Raw genomic sequence first — 22,541 nt, 5'->3', positions numbered from 1 at the left:
GTAACCATTTGTTTGGATTTCTTGTATGTGATTAAATTTTCACTCACAGAGATAAGTGGGGACAGGTGATATTTGTCTTTCTGTACCTGGCTGATTTCCCAGTGCTCACTGGAAGGCTAGTATGGAGGATGTACCCGGCACACCAGCACAGTCCAGATGGCTAAGGTGCTGAGTGTCAGTAGTGAAAAGGAATGGCCTTAGGGTCATGGTTTAGAACTGATGAAGGGGGGTTATCACTTTAAGATTTCTGGGAAAAGTTCTTCAAGTAATTTTCCACCTAGGGAACACATAAAAGGCTCTTGTAGAAAGGCAGGAACATGCACTAAGGCAGGTGTTGTGTTTCAGTTGCAACTTTTACCATCCCTGTTTCAACAGAAGCAAGACAAAAAGAGGAGATCAAGTAGGAGATGAGAGAGCTTCTAAGCATGAACAGTGATGTATGAATGTGTATGCACATATCAACATGTATGTGCATCACTACTGCTCTTTTGAATAAGCAGAGAAGATCCACACACCTGAAATTTGCCATGTTACCTTCTTTGTTTTCCTTAAAAGTTTCCTAGTCCGTTCCTGAAGTCGGAAGATGAGCTGGAGTGACCTAATCCAGAGAATAGTCATCCTTTCTCTCTCTGGACCTGGAATGGTGGGAAACCTCCTCATAGTTGTGAGACATGCACACACTTTGGTCATGGGTTCGGTGAAAAAATCCGTAGACCTTATCCTCATCCATTTGGCTTTTTCAAATATTATCGTCATCTGTACCACAGGAGTGAGAGACATAATCACAGTCATTTATATCAATAACTTCCTACTAGGTGACATTTTTTGTAAAACTGTGTCTTACTTGAACAGGGTTGCTCGAAGTCTCTCCATCTGCACCACCTGCCTCCTCAGTGTAGTCCAGGCCATCACCATCAGTCCCAGGAACACCTTGTGGACAAAGATCAAACCACACACTGCATGCCAGGTTCTTCCCTACCTCCTCATCATCTGGGTCTTTAGCTTCCTCATAAGTTCTAACTTGCTCCACTATACCACAGCAGTCAACAGCATGAATAAATCTGCAGTTAGAAAACATGTTGAGTATTGTTACCTACTGCCAGCTCCACACATAATCAGATGGCTTGTCCTCTGCTTCATGGCTCTTCGAGACCTCACCTTTCAGAGTCTCATGGGATGGAGCAGTCTGTACATGGGTCTACATCTGTACAAACATCACAAACGTGTCCTCTACCTCCAGAGATCCAGGTGTGCTAAATATCCCAGCCCAGAGATCAGAGCCACTCAGAGTACTCTCATTCTCATGACCTGCTTCCTGTTCTTTTATTGGGCAGATTTCATTTTCTCCTTCTACATAGGGTTCACTCTGACACAGATTTTCACATTATCCAATGTTAAACTGTGGGGAGCTGTAGAGAGCCTACAGCCCACACCCTAGACAGACGGGCGCCGAACTGCTGCTTCCTGCTGTGCTAGAAAAAACAAGTCACAGGAAGTCTGCTGTGATTGGCCCAGGGGTGCGTGGATGGCGCGTGGACAGCGCGTGATCTGTGTGAGGATTGGCCTGCCCGCTGCGTGCACAGGTGACCTTTACGTTGATTGGCCGGGTTACCCAAGATATAAGGGAGCCAGAGAACCGGGGAGGGGGGAGAGAGAGTGCGCCTCGGAGGGAGAGAGGGGGAGAGAGAGTGCGCCTCGGAGGGAGAGAGAGGGAGAGAACACGTCTTGCCAAGATGTAGCTGCTGCACGCCTCATTATGCGCACCGGTTTTGCTGTGTCATCTCTACAATAAAGGTTCCACAAAGACAACGAGTGTCTGGGTTTGACTTGCTGGCCAAGGGACCCCGACATCTGGTGCCGTGACTCGGATAGGTAAGTGTAACTACAGGTAAGTCGTAGCTGGGGATAAGGGACTCAGGGAGCCGCAGAAGCGGGGAGTGTGAAACGGAGCTGAGCAGAGACTCAGGGAGCCGCAGAAGCGGGGAGTTTGAAACAGAGCTGAGCAGAGACTCAGGGAGCCGCCTTGAGCGGGGAATGTAAAACGGAACTGAGCAGAGACTCAGGGAGCCGCCTTGAGCGGGAAGCGTACGCTAGGTTCGCGGGATAGCGACAAGAGTAGGCTCACCGGAAGTGGTGACAATATGGGGAATTCAACTTCAGTACACATGCAGAGTTACTGCAGAAGCTACTGAAGAAGAATGGAACACCGGTACAGGTGCAGAAAGTACTTTCATTTTGTCAATCTTGTGCTCCTTTTCTTTCTCAACCTCATGTTTGTGTGAATCCGCGTGGTTTGTTACCCAATCATGTGTGGCAGATAAATGATATGGAAGGATGTGTTAACTAAACAGTGGAAAGGCCCGCATCCAGTGTTGAGGCGGATGCGAGGTGCAGTGTGTTTTTCCGCAGGATTCCGAGGTTCCTGTGTAGATACCAGAGCGCCTAACAAGAGTGGTGAGAGCCTCCATGCCGGACAACATCCAAGATGAAGCCCTGGACGCTTGGGTCGGTGATCTTGCTGGTAACACTGCTGCCTTCCGGAACACTGAGCCAACAGCTTCAACTATGGGCGATCGTGAAGGCATGGCCAGTGCCATTACTGGTGACCAATAGTTCATCAATGTTGCCCCCAATCTTCAACACTGATGCGAGTATTGGACTACTGGTGGTGCCCCTGGACAACACCACAGTGCCATCCACGAACTGGACAATTCAATTGCACGGATTGGCTTGCTTTCAAAGCCGGCCATTGGCAAATGGGACCAGACCTTGCATCCTATTGGTGAACCAGACCATTGGACGATTTCAGAGGAACAGCTCAGGAGGATGGGCACATCTCCTGATGGGTCAGGTACCCTGCTTTTTTGCCCGCGCTCACAATGCGGGAACCATTCTGTGACTGGGAGTTTGTCAGCTCCTCCCTCGTTGTATGGACCAATGGTCATGGCCACCAAAGTGGACTGGCTGCCAGAGCACTGTCACCCCCCGTAGGGTGGCTCCTGGCCTGAACTTGTCCAATCTGTTTCTGACTTATACCAATGACACCTTCCTGGGATACAATTTTTCTTATGAGGACTCAGTACAATCAGTGACATCCAGACCTTGGAATGCTTGGATTTTATGTACCATTTATCATATCCAATGTCTGTTCAGTTTGATAATTTGCCGAATTGTGGACACAAACTCTTACCATTAATGCTACCAAGGTGGAAATTGCTTTTGTGGAACCATGGACTAATTGGTTGTTAAAGGTTCTATCCTTTGCTAAGCAGTGGGCTGGAATGATTGGTGTATGCATGCTTGTGATGATCTGATAGCCTGGGCCATTCGCACTCTATGCAGACGCATTCAGCAACAGCAGCAGCAACAGGCGCTGTTAGTGAAGGTTGTCATGGCCTTGACTAGACAAGAATCCCCTGAGGTATGGTTTAACATGATGGACTGGTAGTCAAAGACGGGTAAGTATCCGGTAAGGCTTTACCTACCTAAGCCAGGCGCCACGAGCCAGGTGGTTAGCTGATGACGGGTGAGGAGAGCCTACTCCGGAACACCTAAGACAGGCACAGTCCGTGATTAATAAAACAAAAAGGGGGAGCTGTGGGGAGCTGTAGAGAGCCTACAGCCCACACCCTAGACAGACGGGCGCCGAACTGCTGCTTCCTGCTGTGCTAGAAAAAACAAGTCACAGGAAGTCTGCTGTGATTGGCCCAGGGGTGCGTGGATGGCGCGTGGACAGCGCGTGATCTGTGTGAGGATTGGCCTGCCCGCTGCGTGCCTTTACGTTGATTGGCCGGGTTACCCAAGATATAAGGGAGCCAGAGAACCGGGGAGGGGGGAGAGAGAGTGCGCCTCGGAGGGAGAGAGGGGGAGAGAGAGTGCGCCTCGGAGGGAGAGAGAGGGAGAGAACACGTCTTGCCAAGATGTAGCTGCTGCACGCCTCATTATGCGTGGCGGCTGCGCTGCGGCTGCATGGCGGCCGCTGTGCAGCCGCTGCGCACCGGTTTTGCTGTGTCATCTCTACAATAAAGGTTCCACAAAGACAACGAGTGTCTGGGTTTGACTTGCTGGCCAAGGGACCCCGACATCTGGTGCCGTGACTCGGATAGGTAAGTGTAACTACAGGTAAGTCGTAGCTGGGGATAAGGGACTCAGGGAGCCGCAGAAGCGGGGAGTGTGAAACGGAGCTGAGCAGAGACTCAGGGAGCCGCAGAAGCGGGGAGTTTGAAACAGAGCTGAGCAGAGACTCAGGGAGCCGCCTTGAGCGGGGAATGTAAAACGGAACTGAGCAGAGACTCAGGGAGCCGCCTTGAGCGGGAAGCGTACGCTAGGTTCGCGGGATAGCGACAAGAGTAGGCTCACCGGAAGTGGTGACAATATGGGGAATTCAACTTCAGTACACATGCAGAGTTACTGCAGAAGCTACTGAAGAAGAATGGAACGCCGGTACAGGTGCAGAAAGTACTTTCATTTTGTCAATCTTGTGCTCCTTTTCTTTCTCAACCTCATGTTTGTGTGAATCCGCGTGGTTTGTTACCCAATCATGTGTGGCAGATAAATGATATGGAAGGATGTGTTAACTAAACAGTGGAAAGGCCCGCATCCAGTGTTGAGGCGGATGCGAGGTGCAGTGTGTTTTTCCGCAGGATTCCGAGGTTCCTGTGTAGATACCAGAGCGCCTAACAAGAGTGGTGAGAGCCTCCATGCCGGACAACATCCAAGATGAAGCCCTGGACGCTTGGGTCGGTGATCTTGCTGGTAACACTGCTGCCTTCCGGAACACTGAGCCAACAGCTTCAACTATGGGCGATCGTGAAGGCATGGCCAGTGCCATTACTGGTGACCAATAGTTCATCAATGTTGCCCCCAATCTTCAACACTGATGCGAGTATTGGACTACTGGTGGTGCCCCTGGACAACACCACAGTGCCATCCACGAACTGGACAATTCAATTGCACGGATTGGCTTGCTTTCAAAGCCGGCCATTGGCAAATGGGACCAGACCTTGCATCCTATTGGTGAACCAGACCATTGGACGATTTCAGAGGAACAGCTCAGGAGGATGGGCACATCTCCTGATGGGTCAGGTACCCTGCTTTTTTGCCCGCGCTCACAATGCGGGAACCATTCTGTGACTGGGAGTTTGTCAGCTCCTCCCTCGTTGTATGGACCAATGGTCATGGCCACCAAAGTGGACTGGCTGCCAGAGCACTGTCACCCCCTGTAGGGTGGCTCCTGGCCTGAACTTGTCCAATCTGTTTCTGACTTATACCAATGACACCTTCCTGGGATACAATTTTTCTTATGAGGACTCAGTACAATCAGTGACATCCAGACCTTGGAATGCTTGGATTTTATGTACCATTTATCATATCCAATGTCTGTTCAGTTTGATAATTTGCCGAATTGTGGACACAAACTCTTACCATTAATGCTACCAAGGTGGAAATTGCTTTTGTGGAACCATGGACTAATTGGTTGTTAAAGGTTCTATCCTTTGCTAAGCAGTGGGCTGGAATGATTGGTGTATGCATGCTTGTGATGATCTGATAGCCTGGGCCATTCGCACTCTATGCAGACGCATTCAGCAACAGCAGCAGCAACAGGCGCTGTTAGTGAAGGTTGCCATGGCCTTGACTAGACAAGAATCCCCTGAGGTATGGTTTAACATGATGGACTGGTAGTCAAAGACGGGTAAGTATCCGGTAAGGCTCTACCTACCTAAGCCAGGCGCCACGAGCCAGGTGGTTAGCTGATGACGGGTGAGGAGAGCCTACTCCGGAACACCTAAGACAGGCACAGTCCGTGATTAATAAAACAAAAAGGGGGAGCTGTGGGGAGCTGTAGAGAGCCTACAGCCCACACCCTAGACAGACGGGCGCCGAACTGCTGCTTCCTGCTGTGCTAGAAAAAACAAGTCACAGGAAGTCTGCTGTGATTGGCCCAGGGGTGCGTGGATGGCGCGTGGACAGCGCGTGATCTGTGTGAGGATTGGCCTGCCCGCTGCGTGCACAGGTGACCTTTACGTTGATTGGCCGGGTTACCCAAGATATAAGGGAGCCAGAGAACCGGGGAGGGGGGAGAGAGAGTGCGCCTCGGAGGGAGAGAGGGGGAGAGAGAGTGCGCCTCGGAGGGAGAGAGAGGGAGAGAACACGTCTTGCCAAGATGTAGCTGCTGCACGCCTCATTATGCGTGGCGGCTGCGCTGCGGCTGCATGGCGGCCGCTGTGCAGCCGCTGCGCACCGGTTTTGCTGTGTCATCTCTACAATAAAGGTTCCACAAAGACAACGAGTGTCTGGGTTTGACTGGCTGGCCAAGGGACCCCGACATTAAACTATTTCCAGAATTTGGTTTTGCCAGTCTCAGTCCCTGTGTCCTGATTGCCAGAGAATTCTACCTTGCTAAATGCTGGAGTGCTCACTGAGGGGTGCAGGATACAGCTTCACTACTACCTTTTCTAGTCACTTAATATATATTTCTAGAAACTGCCTGTCCTTGAATGCATGAAGTATTAATTCATTGAGGTCTATACAAATACTTGGTTTCTAGAAGAAGCCTCGTACTAGGCAATCTAAGCTTATTCCGATGTTTTGGGAAGCTAGAAAGAGAGTCTTCCTTTGCCTTCAATTTGCCATTCCTAACACAAGGTTTTATGTTCTGTTTACTTGGTTTTTGCTTGATTTCATTCTTTCAAGAGCAGAATGACAGACAGGATAAGGTGAGTGCAATTGCTGTTTTCTGTACAAAAAAGTATGATTATTATAAATCAACAAAATAAAAATATATCAGATAAGAATGCACTAAATATGAAAGTCAAAAAGTTCTGTTCACACCCAGTTTTTTTGCAAATGTCTTTAATCTGATTATTCCACAAGCAAAAAATGGGTGTTTTTTTTATTACTTCAAAACAGTTTAAAAATTAATCTTTTAATCATTGCTTTTGCCTTGTACATTTGCCTCAATGCTGTGCAGACATGATCACTATCAATTCTGGCATTTGTCTTTACTTCAAACAAAATCTTATATGTATAAGACAGTAATTTCCCATGTTTTCCTTCCCCTATCACCTGTCAATTTCTGTTTCTTCCATTTCTCTGCACTGGATTATTTTCACCTCACAAACATCTTACTGCAATGGCAGTTTAAAGATGAGTCCATGGAATGTGAGCATATGTCACCTGGTTGACTTCATTGTCTGAAACCTTGAGTCTAATCGTTGTTGTTATTACCATTATTACTGAAAGTGCAATGCAGAGAGCTATCATTTTCTGGTTCACATCCCAAATGACAATAAATGTCAGCCAGAATTCAGACACTAGGGACTCTGTCATGATCTCTCTCACATGAATAGCTAGGGCCCAGATACTTGGGCCTTCCTCCTGTATATTTTCAGAGGCATAAAATGGGTGAAAAAATGCATAGCCAGGAATTGAAACTACTGATACAGAATTCAGACATCATAGGTGGCGGCTGCACCCACTGTACCAGTGTCATTTATCTAAGGCAAAAATAGTGTCTCCTTTCAAGATAATATTTCACGGCAGACATTTATTTGTATATTGATTAATTAATAGGCATTTGTTTCCATCTTCTGACTGTAGTGGTCACTACTTCAATAAATGCTAGTCTAGAAGTCCTGGCTCAAGTATCTGCTTTCGCTTGTTTGAATGGATGCCTAGGGTGGAATTGCTGGAGCATGGGCTCATTCTATCTAATATATGAAAAACATAAATGTTAAAATCTTTTATTAGTTGCTGAAGAAGCAGCACTGCAGATGAGCATGTTTGGCAGCAGCATCCTCTGTGGTGAGCAAGTTGAAACCCCTCATTGCATCACACCTACCACAGGTCATCCTCATTTTTCCTGTCCCAGTCTCTGTTTTCCCAGTGCAGCCTTGGCACCTGAGCTATGGGCACAAGTTCCCTCCCTGTCTCCAACCCTGCCTCTCCAATTCCTTGTCACTTTGTTGGACACTGCAGCAAGACTGTGCTTCATCTGAATCCTACCTTGGCTTTAGTTTCCTCTAAGGCCCACACAAAGAGATCAGAATATGCATCTCCTGGGATGGGACTCTGCACAACGAATCTTTACAGGGCACTTCAGTTTCCTACAGCCTCATCACCTCTGGCTCCTCCCCCTTGTAGTGGTGCATTTCCAGATTGGGATCCTGCTCCTCATCTTTGAGATCCTCCTTTTCCTGTCCTGAGTTGCTCCCTGGCTCTGTTTTCTGGTCTGTTCAACTTAGGTTGTGCTTTGTTGCTTGGTCCACTTCAGCTCTGTGCCAGCCCACCAGCATGAGTAACTAAAGGGGAGGACATGGTTCCTAAATTGCATTGATGATCCTTCTATCAGGAAAATCCTGCTCATTTCCATCCTCCTACAGGGACCCTCCTTCTCCTAATTTTCTAAGGACACATGACCGTGAGACTGCTGCCTCTAGATCTTCTCTGACACTGAAGAACGATATTTACACCACAGTCTTCCCTCCAGTCACAAATAGAACTGTCTTCGTTGCGGTCTTGCTATGCACTCCTGGGGGAAATTCAAAGGGCTTCAAGACCTACTTTCAGTAGATCTTTCTGAAGGGCAGTCTGGGTTTGAGGCACAGACTCGTCTTCCTCAATTCCTCTGGGAGGACCCTTCCTTAGACCCTGCAGCTGTTTCACAAGCTGCTCTATCATGGTGTTTTCCTCAGTGATGGCCTGTGCCACTCCCCCCAGATTTACTCCTCAGATCAACCTCTTCTCACCCAGGCCCACAGTACACTGGCTTCCTCTTCAAAATGTTCACCATCCACACTAGCATCCTGCTTTCCAGTTAGCTGGTTATGACATTGCACTGACACATCAACGTCCTCTCCCTTCTTGCCCAGCAATTCAGATAGAATTGTGGACATGATTCAACAACCCTTGAGTGGGGAAGCCCATGAATTACAGCGGGTATATATAGTGGCCAAAGAATTTTGTTAGCTTTGAAAATTAAGCTCATCATACGGTTCCATTTTGCACATCCTGTGCAAAGCCACTCACTTTGAGGTGGCTGCCTTGATAAAAATGACTTCTACAATCTAGTGGCATTTGTACCCTGGGAGGACTGTCTGGCTAAAATCTTCTGGCTTGGACAGCTTATATATTCAGTCAGCATTTTGGTCAGGAAGAGGAAAAGGATTGTAATCTAGGAACCAAGGCAGCATTTATTTGTGTACAGATTCTTTAGGCAAACAAAAGCATTTTTTTCTTTTTTTTTTGTTTTTTTTTTATAAAAATATACAGAGGCGGATATACAGAGAGGAGAGACAGGGAGGAAGATCTTTCGTCCAATGATTCACTCCCCAAGTGAGCACAACGGCCAATGCTATGCCAATCTGAAGCCAGGAGCCTCTTCCGGGTCTCCCACAAGGGTGCAGAGTTCCAAAGCTTTGGGCCGTCCTTGACTGCTTTCCCGGGCCACAGGCAGGGAGCTGGAAGGGAAGTAGGGGCTGCCGGGATAGAACTGGTGCCCATATGGGATCCCGGGCGTGCAAGGTGAGGGCCTTAACCACTTGTGCCACCGCCCTGGGCCCGATTGTGTCCCATTCTTAAGATACATTCTTACTTGTGATCCTACGCATTTTGGATAAAGGGGTAGTCAAACTGTAGTAATCCTGTTGCTGAGTCACCTCCTTCAAACCATTTCCCTGGAGTTCACCTCACATATCAGCATTGTGACCTTGATATTCTACATCATTACCCATGTTCATGTTCTCTTTACATTTGATAAAAATGTGATTTTATTGTAGCTTTGACTTACTTTGCTATAAGAAATTGAGATTGAATCTCTCTATGTTCAGTATATTGCATTCATTTTTTGTTCCTGGGTAATTTTTTGGTGTTATCTTTTACGTTTTCATCTTGCACAGGTCTTCATACCTATATCATGAGTGCTAATCTAGAATTCCTTGTTATTAATATGTTTGACCAGCTGACAACCTTTTGCTTAACTTACTTGGTACACTTTTGTTAAGCATGTTGAAGGACTGTGTCAGGGCATCATGTAACTTTCCTTGAGGAAGTCATTTAACTCATTGGGCCTCGTTCTCTTACTTATGCCTTTGGTTCTCATGCAGCTCAAATAATTTATGTGAAATGCTGTAGAAGCATGAGGGGTGGTCAAAAACTTCATGGAAAATAGGATAAAATGTATTTATTTTAATGCAAACATATTTGGAATCTGAAAAATTCTTACTCTGTATTTGCCCTGAACTTTAGAAAGGCCTCTCATGTAATTCAAAATGAAATCAGTGTGTTCATCTCCTCTCATGTGCTAAGGACAAATGTGAGAAAAACAGTATCTTTATTAAGAAGTTGCAGACATCTAGATTTTCTCTGTGTCTGGACACAAGCTCTGTCAACCAGGCCTGAGTTGTGACAAATATACACTGGAGCTTGAACAAAGCTAAAAGCTGAGCAGAATTTGTGTAAATATGGGAATGTGTCACCTCCCAGCTCCAGGCAGCCTTTCTGAGCTGAGTGGCCAATGAGACCAAGATAGCGGTAGAGAAGTGTGGGATGTGCAGCTCAGGATAGGTAAGGAAACACAGCTCTTTTGAACAGGTCAGCTCCTCTGGGCACCCAGGAGGCTCCTCACGGTCCTGCTCCTTCCCTATCCATTTACCTGGCTTATCTGGAATGAACACAGCTGCTCTTGCAGCTGAGCCACAGCTGCAGTCAGAGCTGCATACAACTCTTCATATCAATGTCTGGGCTTGCATCAAAAAGGGAATTGATGGGCAGGACTCTAAAGCAAGCCTGTGCTGAAGGAGGTACCTGGTAGGAACCTGGCTGCTGCCTCCTGTTTGCTGTTTAGTGCACAAATGAGGAGGAGGCCATTTCTGAAAAGGCTTTAGAGCCCCAGAGCTAACAGGCAGTGCTGCCAGTGATGCTGAGTGTCTAGCTAAGTAGGTCTGGATCATAACTGCAGAATTGGAGTGCCCACAGTCAGTGGTGTTGTGATGGTTCATAAAGAACATTTAACAGACACTGGGAAGGGCAAATATAAGGGCACACCTGCAGGGGCTCTCAGCATTGATTCTCACACACACAATCAACATGCTGGTCAGCAAGCAAGCGGTAGCATCTAAAGGCCCCCTTCAAACTTCTGGACATGACACTCAAGACTGCCCTGAATTCTGAGACTTGATAGCCATGAATATTAATATTGAGTGCCTCTACAATGTTAAGAAAATATATTTGTAATGCCTTTGTGATGGCTTATTAGAGAAAGTTGTGATGGTGCAGCCATGTGCACATGCCTGCAGTTTCATGGTCTGCTCTTCCCTGTCATTTTCCAGGTTGGTACAGGGCAGAGACATAGCACTGTCCTCAAGGCAACCTGTTGTAACAACACAATGCTTCTTGAACTTTGTCTTTCCAGGACATAGATTGGCAGATACAGTTACTTGTTTCATGCTTTTCAAAATTGTAATAATTTTATGGAAAACTCTTCGCACACTAACAGATATTCACTGAAAAGGGGAAACCACCTGGAAACACATTAAATCAAATAAGTACACAGTAAAAAACCTCAAATAGGAACAAGAGAAATGCAAATTTATCTTTATGTGTGTTTTCAAGCCTTTTCTACTCATTATTGATCTGGATATCACCTATAGAGTTGAATCTGTATTGCATAATTAATCAAACTTTATGCTGTTCCTTTTAATTATTATTCTATATTAAATTTTTCCAAGAAATCAAGGTATTGCATATATTATTTTTTTATTATTAATGACATTGCATTATGTGAGACAGTTTTATAGGTTCTGGGATTTCCCCTCCCATGGTGGATTCTTCCACCTTGTTGCATAACCACAGTTCAAGTTCAGTTGATAGTCTTTCATTGCAAGCACATACCAAGCATACAGTCCAGCATCTTATCGTCCAGATAAGTTCAATGGCTTGTTGGGGAGACCTTCTTTGGTCTGAAGGTAGAGCCAACTGAGTATCATCCCAATCAATTAAAAGCCTCGACATAACATCAGCAACAGTTTATAATGTTATAGAATTAATTGACATAGTATTGAGTAACCAATATGTTAAAAAGATGACAAGTTCTGAACCACATCCTGTGACATCTACATTGACATTTCAATTTAATTTATATACAACCAGGTTCTATACATCTTAAAATGGCTATAGATTACTGTTCAGCTGTCTCATGTCTATTTTTATTATATTATGTAGCATTTTATAGCATTGAAGCATAATTTTGCTGAACCTGGCTTTTTTTGGGTAGTCTAGACTGGCTTATAACCCTTACAAGATATATGTCAACAGTTTAGATGCAGAACAGTTTTAAGAGGGGTGTGCAGAGAAATCCTCAATACCCTAGTAATCTTTGTGTCCCACCTAGTAAGGTATAAATGAATCCAAGCTGATCATTTCCTGTCTAATCCTAAGCTTTCCTTGTTGTTCTCTAGCTATTCTAGATTTTTTTTGTTTGTTTCTTTGGTTATTTGTTTTAAGAGGTGTGCAGGGTAATCCTGATGGACATTGAAGAGAGCGTGGGGACCTCAAGTTGGAACCAAGCGAGGAACAGAGAGAGCTCCCCTCCCTAGTCCCGAAGGAAGTTTACTGTTCTGTTTCTGTGGACTGCTCAGGGTTCTTGGCTGTTGTTCTGATGCCATTGGATCCTGTCAGGAAGGATTTGAACTTCTTCCATCCCATGTGGTAGATCCAAGTGGGAGTGGATGAGCTCAGAGTTCTTGGCCTCTGAGGGCACTCGAATTCCCCATGGTCTTCTTGGCAGTTGGGATGTAGTCCTTGGTGCTCATACTGATATTCCTTGGTGAGGATCCGGGAGTCTTCAGGGATACAAGCCTCCTCCTCTCCCCCTGCCTCACTCTGGGGTTCCCCCCATCCCGTTCTGTGCATATGACCTCCTGTAAAGAGGTTATCAGGATTGCTCTTGATTCCCCCATATGTCACTGTAGTTTAACTACCGTCTAATGCTAATTTGAGTCAGTTGTCTATGAGTTACCAATTATGATCCTGGTAGGATGTATTTTACGTCTTCCTCACACATTCTAGGGAGATGGAAAATTTCTCTGCTCTCCCACCCCATTATAAAATAACATAGGGTATTAAAAGAATATTAGGTTTTACAGTTCTTTGATGTGGATCATAAGCAGTCTGATTCACATTGATTGTTGGTTCATTGATTACTTCACAATATCTTATTGCATGTGAGATAGGCTGTTTGAGATTCAGATAATATTACATTTTATAGGTACTATTCATATTGACATCATTTCATCTTAAATTGAGGCAAACATGTGGTATCTAATGTTTTGGGATTTGCTCGTTTCCCTTAGCATTATGGTTTCCAGTTGGGCCCATTTGGCCACAAAGAACTGTATTTTGTTTTTTGTTTGTTTGTTTGCAGTTTTTAATAGCTGAGTAGTCTTCCATGGACAGGATGACCATAGCTTTCTTATCCAGTCTTCTGGTGATGGGCATTTCAGTTGCTTTCATGTTTTTGCAATTACTGATTGTGCTGCTATGAACATAAGGTGCATGTTGGTTTCTCGTGTAACAGGTGTTTTGGATATATTCCTAGGAGTGCAACTGCTGGATCATATGGTATGCAGATTTTCAGTTGTTTGAGTGTTCTCCATACTGATTTTCATAGAGGCTGTACCAACTGGTAGCCCAACCAGCAATGATGCAGTGTTCCCTTTCCCTGCATCCTTGCCAGCAAGTGTTGTTGGTGATTTTTTTTTTTTTGTATGTGGTGCAATCTTACTAGCTTTAGGTGGTACCTCATTGATGTTTTAATTTGGATTTCCCTTATTGCCAGCATTTTGTCATGTGTTTGTTTGCCATTTGGGTTTGTTCCTTTGTGAAGTGTCTACCCATTTCCCGTGCCCATTTCTTGAATGGCTTGTTTGTTTTGGTATTTTGGTTGTTTTGGAGTTCTTTGTATATTCTGGAGATTAGCCCTCTATCACCTATGTAGTGCACAAAGATCTTTTTTTATTTTATGACACAGTTCCTTAGGCTCTGGGATTTCCCTTCATCACTCCTCAAGCCCTCTCCCCATATTGATTTCCTCTATATAATTGTAATAGTATAGTTATAAACAGTCATAATTCCATCATTGTAGGCACGGACCATGCAGAGAGTCTAGCATCCTATTGTCAAGACAAATTTAACAGTTGGGCCCCATGGGATAGCGTATTGTTTAAGGTCTTTTGGTCACTTTTCAGGGTGGCACTGGTTCCTTCATTTGACTCAGTTCTTTCCTTGTTACTTCTCCCCATAACTTTATGTCGCATTGTCACCTTATGGTATTGGTCTCTCATGTGTTCTTGGGTTTTTCTGAAGTAACTGAGTCTGATCAATCTCTTGGAAGATCCTTGAGTAGAGTTACTCACATTATGACACTCCTAGTGAGTGGGTATGAGAGGGTTTTTTAAAATAAATATATTTATCTGTTGCTTTTCAAAATTATGATTATTATTTAACTTAGGTGTCAGTTTCAGCCTTGGAAAATATTCTTCCATCTTTCAAACTTCTTGACATCCTTCTGCCACCCTGTGGGTGACCTGAATTACTGCTTTCCTTGATGTTCTAATTTCCTCCCAGATCTAGGAGGATCTGAGAAACTGGTTTTGTAACTTCCACTTGCACCTCCCAGCCTGTAGTGTGCTTACTTCCCTGGCAGAGCTCAGCTGGTAGTGAGAACCCAGTGCCATGGTGATTGCCAGCAATACACGACCCCAGAAACCCACTCATTCACTTTTTCTTTTCCTCATTTCTACAGTTCTGTGGGCCAGGGGGAGCCTCTGTCCTGAAAGATATTAGGTCTCCCTTTCTTGTAGTTCTCAGGGCCCACTGAGTAGCATAGCCCTGGGATTCTTTGGGTGCAGGAGGATTTCAGACCCCAAATTCTCACAGCTCCCTTGTTTTACTCTCCGGATGCCTGCTCCGCAATGGCGCTTCCTCCTCTGGAAAGGTCGCTTAGCTCTGCATCTGCTGCACTTTCCTCACTTTAATCTTCCTTTGCCTGTGTTTTACCCCAAGGACTCAGATGCCCTTCTTTCCTTGTAATGGGCAGGTACCTTTGGAATTTTCCCCTTGTCTGTGACTCACTAAACTTTGCTCAAGTCTCCCTAGCCCTGGGCTGAGCCCTCCTTTACCCTCTTGGATTGTCACTCAGTCTTTGGTGTGCATTTCACTGTTGTGTGCCACATTCCTGAGCCCTGCAATACCTGGGGATTTCCCACTTCTTTCCCCCAATTCTCCTCCTGTGTCCTCTCCTCTGTTGACTCCTATCCCCTTCTTTCTGCACCCATGGTCACTTTTCCAATTGCTACTGCCATCGGCTATCTTCCCATCATGACAACCTATGCTGCTTTTGACACTTTTTTTGCTCAAAAATTAAAACAAAAATTTTACAAGCATAAAAGCATGTTTCATTGGTTTACTATTGTGGTGTAGTGTATTAAGCCACTGCTTGTGAGACTGGCATCCCATATAAGCATCATTGAAATCCCTGCCGTCTTGTTATAATTTATTTTCAATATCAAGCATCTGGATCCCTGACAACATGGGAGATCTAGACAGAGTTCCAGGCTCCCAGATTCTGCTAGGACCAGCCACAATGATTGCAGCTATTTTGGGAGTAAGCCAGAGAATAGAGTCTTTCTCTCTTTTATATGACATTTTACAAACCATAACTGAAACTACATGGGTCAAATATGCTGGCTCTGTAGACTAATCCTGCACTTACAGTGCCAGTATACCGTTTAGTCACCAGTTTGTATCCCAGCTGCTCCACTTCCAGTCCAGTTCTGTGCTTACGGCCAGGAAAGCAGTGGAGGATAGAGAGAGTGTTGGGACCCTGCGTGCAGATGGGAGACCCAGATGAAGCTGCTGATTTTGGATTGTCGTAGTTCCCATTGCTATTGTCATTTGGAGATGGAATCTGTTGATGGAAGCCCTGTCTATACTTTTCTCACTGTAGAGTCTGCCTTTAAAACTGAAATGCAAAAATCTTCTAAAAAACATGAATGAATAAGTACAAATATACTTCAGAGACCAATTCTGACTCATCCAGGTTGTGGTTTCCTGAAACATGGTGGTGAATGGTAGAGGTAGGATGAGACCATAGCCAAGTTCAAGGAACCTGAACCCTCTGAGAGCTGCTCATCACTGTGCTGTCTTCTGCTCATTCATGTAGATTCAATGTAATCAGGATCAGAATGTTTCTGGACTCAAAAGTTAGGGGCACAGCAGGGAGAGGGCAGAGCTGGCCCCAGGGACCCCTGGTGTGCAGAAGGGGCCAAACACATTACACTGACATGCTGACAGCACTGAGAGTGTCCCTGATTCTGGGACCAGGGAAGGATAAAAGGCCTGTCTGTGCTGCTCTGCCACAGCTCCTGCCACAGCCCTAGAGACTGCTCAGGTGAGGGAGGCTGAGTGTGTGTGTGTGTGTGTGTGTGTGTGTGTGTGTGTGTGTGTGTGTGCAGGGGAGTTGCCTTTACTCTGGAAGGGAAGCTGTTCTAGGCAGGGCTGGTGAGTATCAGGTAGAGATAGTAAAAGTTCTCAGTTCCTTTGTCTCTATGAAATAGGAGGTGTGAGATCTAGAAAGAGGATGGCTCTCACTTCCTGGTGCATCACACTGCACCTTCTTGTGTGACCCTGGAGGGAGATTCTGTACAGCAGCAAAATTGATGCCTTGAGCCTTGAAGCCTGCTCCATATCACAGGTGTGAGGGTGGCTGAGCACATCAGGCAGCAGTGGGCTAACAGTCAAAAAGGGGAGCTCCCCCTCCCACAGGTTCTTGGCCTTTGTGTACTTTGCAGCTCTGGGATGGTTTTGTTGTTTGTTTTCACTTCATTTGTCTCTTACTTTGAATATCCTTTTGTACTTCAGTTTTCTTCAGCATGGGCTCCTCATAGCTTTATCAGGTGTTTTAGGATTTTGACATTCATTTTGTAATTTCCCTTTAAAGTAACACTCTTTAAACACAACACAGGACACTATTTTAGAATTGTAGACACACTGGAGGAAGATCAGCTGTGAGGAACATGAAAAAAAAAAAAAACACCAATTATTGCTGTTTAGAAATGGTTGCAAAGTGTTACCATACACATGCAAAAACAACATTCACCCATGTGTCTGCTTCTCACTGCAGAGCAAGCACTTCCTTGTCCTTACAATGGATTGGGGTTACAGCGGTGGTGTGCAGACAGACTTTGGGGCACCCAGAATCTGAACTTCAGAGTGGGTGATTACAAAGTTGGTTTTATGAACCTCTGCATTATCACACCATCCAGACCCAATGACATTGAATAAACTAAGAATGAGTCAGAATGTCGCTATGAACATTTTCTGTGTGTTGTGGAAACTATGAAAGCATCTACAAACTTCTTCATGTACTGATCAGACCTGTTTTGTATTGTTATGAATTCCCAATTATTAAATCATTTATGGAGCCTATGAAAGAGGAAGGTATACTAGAAGATACAGTTGTGTCTCAAGTTGTGCCCGCTTTAAAATGAAGAAGCAGTGACTCTGGAAAGGAAGTCTATGGTCCCCATATTAAGGATGCAAGTGCAGGTTTAGATGGGGTGCTGCACTGACACCTCTCACATCAGTTACTGTCTGAGGGTTTCAATGGGATTAGGCTTTCAGGCTTCCCGAGGTGGGGGGAAATCTTGGAAACACTGGTACATTTTAATGACAATAAATCTTAGGGTTGTATTTATGATAAAAAGCTTACTTTTATTTTCAAATTCATGTTTCCTGGGATTCTAACTCAAGCAGATGATGATCCATTACTTTTAAAGGTGAAGTGTCTAAAGAAAAAAAAAAAAACTTTCAAATCAGAAGTATAACTTCTCTTTTTGCAGACAGAGCCTGTCACTTTAAGCCAAGTGAGGTGTGTGGCCTTGTTTCCTCTTTGCCTTGCCTCCCTGCAGCTGGTATTACCATGACTCTGTTAGGCTCAGCTGAGTCTTTCAAGCAGTTTGCTAGGTCTTCTCTGACATTGTTTCTGGATACTTTCAACTCCCTCCATTCAGGCCTTCCTCTCACCCAAAAAGGCCATGTTTGAAGCCTTCCTGGGATGTTGGCTATGGATTCAGCTGGAATGCATTCAGCACAGTCAACTCTCAGGTCCCTGTTGCACTGCAGAGACAGATTATTGATCACTTGCCATGCTGAGTGCATTTCTCTCTAGATACACATATTTTCTCCATTATGAATGGCATAGTTCCTGCATGGTTGCTAAGAGGGTTCTCCTTCATCCCTCCCCCTTGACAAGGTTCAGAAGAAAACTTGCTCCAGCAATTTCTCCTCTTAATGGCCTGTGAATTCAAGTGCCTTGAGCACTGAAAAATCTGGACCTAGACTGCAAGCTCATAGAATAAAAAAAAAACTGGAAAACTGAATCTGTCCTAGAAGTAAACAGGTGACTGGAAAATATCTGTGTGCCCTTAAATTTTATATTTTTAATAATGAGATTTTAATTATATATTTCTGTCAAATGTTTTTAAACTGACAGACAAAATTAAATGAGTTAACCAGTTTCAATGTGAATTTTGGAATCTATATATCTTGAGGAATGACTAAATCTGGCAAATTAATATTCACATTACCTATGATATTTCTTCCAATTTCGAGATTCTGATACATGAAGTAGTTACAAAGGTGTGTACGATATTTGAACACCAGTACAAAGTACTGGAGGACTGAGAAAAGGTTAAACCTAGCAATTGCCAGTTGGTGTAGTGATTAAGATGCTGCTTGAAACACACACTTCAATTTGAGAGGGCTTGAGGTTGAGTCCTGGCTCCCCCGATTGCAGCCTCCTGCCCAGGTGCACTCCAATAGGCAGCAGGGAGTGGTGAAGAAGTTGAGTTATTGCCACACACATGGAGAGATCCAGATTGGGTTTGTTGTTCTCAGGCAACTGCAACATGTTGCAGGCATCTGTATAGTGCAGATTGGAAAGTTTTCTCTTTTCTTTCCCTCTCTGACCAGAACAAAAACAAAAGACACATACAATTATATTCCACTGATATCACGAGAAGTATTCTAAGAAGGATGCCATGGATAATATTAGTTTAACAGTATATTGGTTTTATTTGAAAAGCAGTTACAGAAATACACACACACACACACACACACATACACACTGCATAAACTCTTTCTCCCCAAATGGCATTAAGGGTGAGAGCTGGGTCCAGCTAAAGTCAGGAAAACATTCAGATCTTCCACATGGGTATAGATCCTAGGACCATCACTGCAACAGGCCACTAGCTGGGATATGAATTGGACATGAAGCACACAACACTCAAATCTGTGCCTATATGGTGCACAAGCTTTGCAGACAGTGGCTTAGCTTGCTATGCCACCATACTGGCACCCATGGCTAAAATTTCAAAAACAATTGAAAACAGTCTTGAATTTTTAAAGGAGAACTGGATTCTAAACTGAGACAGCATCATGCTCAGATGTTTGGCCCAGAACAGAGCATTTTAAAGCTTCAGACACTTCATTGTTTGAAGCATACATCCCAAAGAATCATTTTAAAATGAGTATGTCAGCTCTATAGTGTGATCAAGAAGCTCAGAGAATTAAAGATTTAAGAGAACCCAGCCTAGGGGCTGCCATCTGTCACTCACGTGGTACTCAGTAGGGCAAAGTGACCTGCTCTGTTCCCTTCCCTGGGCCTCCTTTTATGCATCCCCAAGTCTTGACTTTCATTTATTTTTTCCTCTTTCTACTCCTTAGAGTGAGTGCCCTTCAATATAATGAAGCTTTTATTTTGCATGTACTGAAAGTCAGAGGTTTTGGAATTCAACAAAGACTTATAAGCAGATCAAGGCAAAGAGAGTAAAGGTTAGTTTGCCGTGCTTCTCTGGTGGTGCTCATGACTACAGCTGGTAATGTGGGAGACTCCACCAAGTTCAAGCCCTTCTGTGGGATGAGGAGACACTGAAGCTCCTGACAGATGTACTTTTAACAGTGAAGGTCATGAGTTGTCCAGGACACTGAGTTCTTGGATTCACAGAGAAAGGGAGTCTCCTCCAATAGCTGCTTCCCTAATGTCCTTGGACTTCATCTCTGTCATTCACCAGTGCATGGACAGACAGCAGCTCATGCTCATTTTTCACTTGATCAACTTCCATTGAATATCATTTCTGCCAGCACAGAGCCAGGATGCTTAGACCCTACATATAAAATGAGACCTCTCAGGAGTCCCACAGTCAGGTGGTGGAAGAAAAGTGAAAAACAAATGCAGCAATGCCACAGTCCAGTAAGCATTATAAGGGTTTCTCAGGTAAGAGAGGAATAGCATGCTGACAGATAGGTATCAGTTACAGAAAAAGTCTGTGGCAACGAGGGAGAGAATTTGGATGGAAAATATGTCAATACTCCATGATGAGATGAATGTTTATATTCAATTCATTGAAGTATTTAGTGCACTTTAGCAGTGCAATGCAAAATAGATATGAAAGTAAGGAGGCAACCAATGAAAACTCAAGATGAAAAGAGTAGAAATGTGCGGGCCTGGCGCGGTGGCGCACTGGTTAAGGCCCTCGCCTTGCACGCCCGGGATCCCATATGGGCGCCGGTTCTATCCCGGCAGCCCCTGCTTCCCTTCCAGCTCCCTGCCTGTGGCCTGGGAAAGCAGTCGAGGACCGGCCCAAAGCTTTGGGACCCTGCACCCGCGTGGGAGACCCGGAAGAGGCTCCTGGCTTCGGATCGGCATAGCATCATTAGTTGTGCTCAGTTGGGGAGTGAATCATCGGATGGAAGATCTTCCTCTCTGTCTCTCCTTTCTGTATATCTGCCTTTCCAATAAAAACATAATAAAAATAGCATTTCTGGCTAAGAAGCTGGTGAGATGACACAATGTTCAGAAAAAGCACCAACACAACATTGGTCCTGACTGGGTATTTGAACAGATTCTTTTTTAAATTTACTTCTTTTTATTATTGTCATTTTATGATACAGTTCCAGAGGCCATAGGATTTGCTTTATCCCCTCCCTACATCCCTTCCCCCTCACTGAATTCCCCTATATCATTAGTATAGCATAGTTATTCATACACAGTCATATGTCCATCATTGCAGGAATGGAAAATAGTAGAGAGTCCAGCATCCTATTGTCAAGATACATTTAAAGGTTTCATTAGAAGTCCGTCTTTAGTCTGGAAGTAGAGATACATATTGCATTGTGTCCACACATCTGGATATGAGAGTCTCCATTACAAAATTACTATACATCCCCTTAAATGAAAAGCCACAATACAAAATCGACAACAGGAAGAAAAATAGAAGTTTACAATTTCATGAATTTAAATAAAATGCTGCTAGATATAACAGTCTCCATCACACTGTTATTATACATCCCCTTAAATGAAAAGCCACAAAACAAAATCAAAACCAGGAAAAAAAGTAATTAACAACACCATGAAGTTAAATAACATGCTAATGAATGACCAATATGAAATGACCAATATGAAATGAAAAAGAAAATCAAGAAGCTTCTTGAAGAAAATGATGCTAATATATAATCTATGATTCATTGAGGAATTTAATCAGAAGAAAGTGTTTTGAAGAGGTCAAACTAACAATAATAGCAGCAAAAAAAAAAAAAACAAAAAACAAAGAAAACATCAGAATCCATGAGATATGGATTCTGCTGGTCTTTATTGGTGAAATGTGTCTCCTGTAGACAACAAATAGATAGGTTTTGTTTTTTTAATCCAGTCTACTAATCTATGATGTTTAAGCCATTTGCATTCAGGGTTAATATGAATGTGTGGCAATTTGTTCCTGTCATTTTAGCAATGAGTCATTCACTGAGTTAGTCTTCTGTTGTTATTTTACTGGGATGTTCTTCTCCTTAATATGGGATTTGGATTCACATGTATATGGGGGAAGTTACAAAAAAGAATTGTATGTACAAGTGGGTCTGAGATGCAGTTTCAGCTTAGAAATGTTTCCATTTCTTCCAGTGACCCAGAGAGCAGGCAGAGGACAACTTGCTCTTGCACATCAGTTATAAAGTTATAAATGGGCCAGGATACCGAGCAAATATGAGGAAGGGAGAGAGAGAGAGAGAGATAAATGAGGATTGGGAGTGGAGAGGAACTAGGGGAGGGAAGAAGAGGGGAGGGAGAAGGGGAGAGAGAAGAGAGGATAGAACACTTTCTCATCAAAGGTTGATGGGATATTTTCTTTGGACAACTCTGAAGAGGTGTGAGCAGTGAAGCACCTGCAGACCACACTCAGCACATTCCATTAGGGAGCAGAGGCTATGGAATCACTGTGAATAGGGAACACACAGCACTCAAAGCAAGGCAGAGCTGACTGGACATGTCAGGGATGTGAGATGGCATGCAGGATTACAGGGCAGGGACTGACCTTGCCTCAGGAAATATGTGAAGAGAGGCAGGATTGCCACATGTGTGAAAGCACAGCTATGGGGAACGTGATGTTACTGAGATCAGTTGGTCAGGGAAAGTGAATGTGTAGGTATCT

At 44.4% G+C, this 22,541-nt stretch overlaps 1 protein-coding gene across 1 annotated transcript; it reads left to right on the top strand.

The window, feature by feature from the left end:
• Positions 1–583: 583 nt before the first annotated feature.
• Positions 584–6,422, top strand: LOC121160775 (putative vomeronasal receptor-like protein 4). The gene is made up of 2 exons (XM_040986842.1): positions 584–1,401; positions 6,317–6,422. The coding sequence occupies exons 1-2, from the start codon at positions 584–586 to the stop codon at positions 6,420–6,422; spliced, it is 924 nt and encodes a 307-aa protein (XP_040842776.1).
• The last annotated feature ends 16,119 nt before the right edge of the window (positions 6,423–22,541 follow it).

Source organism: Ochotona curzoniae, unplaced genomic scaffold (assembly GCF_017591425.1).
Source record: "Ochotona curzoniae isolate NIBS_2020 unplaced genomic scaffold, NIBS_Ocur_1.0 contig_457, whole genome shotgun sequence".
NCBI classification, from domain to species: domain Eukaryota; kingdom Metazoa; phylum Chordata; class Mammalia; order Lagomorpha; family Ochotonidae; genus Ochotona; species Ochotona curzoniae.
The sequence above is the reverse complement of the archived record's forward strand: the minus strand, read 5'-3'. Positions and strand labels throughout refer to the sequence as shown.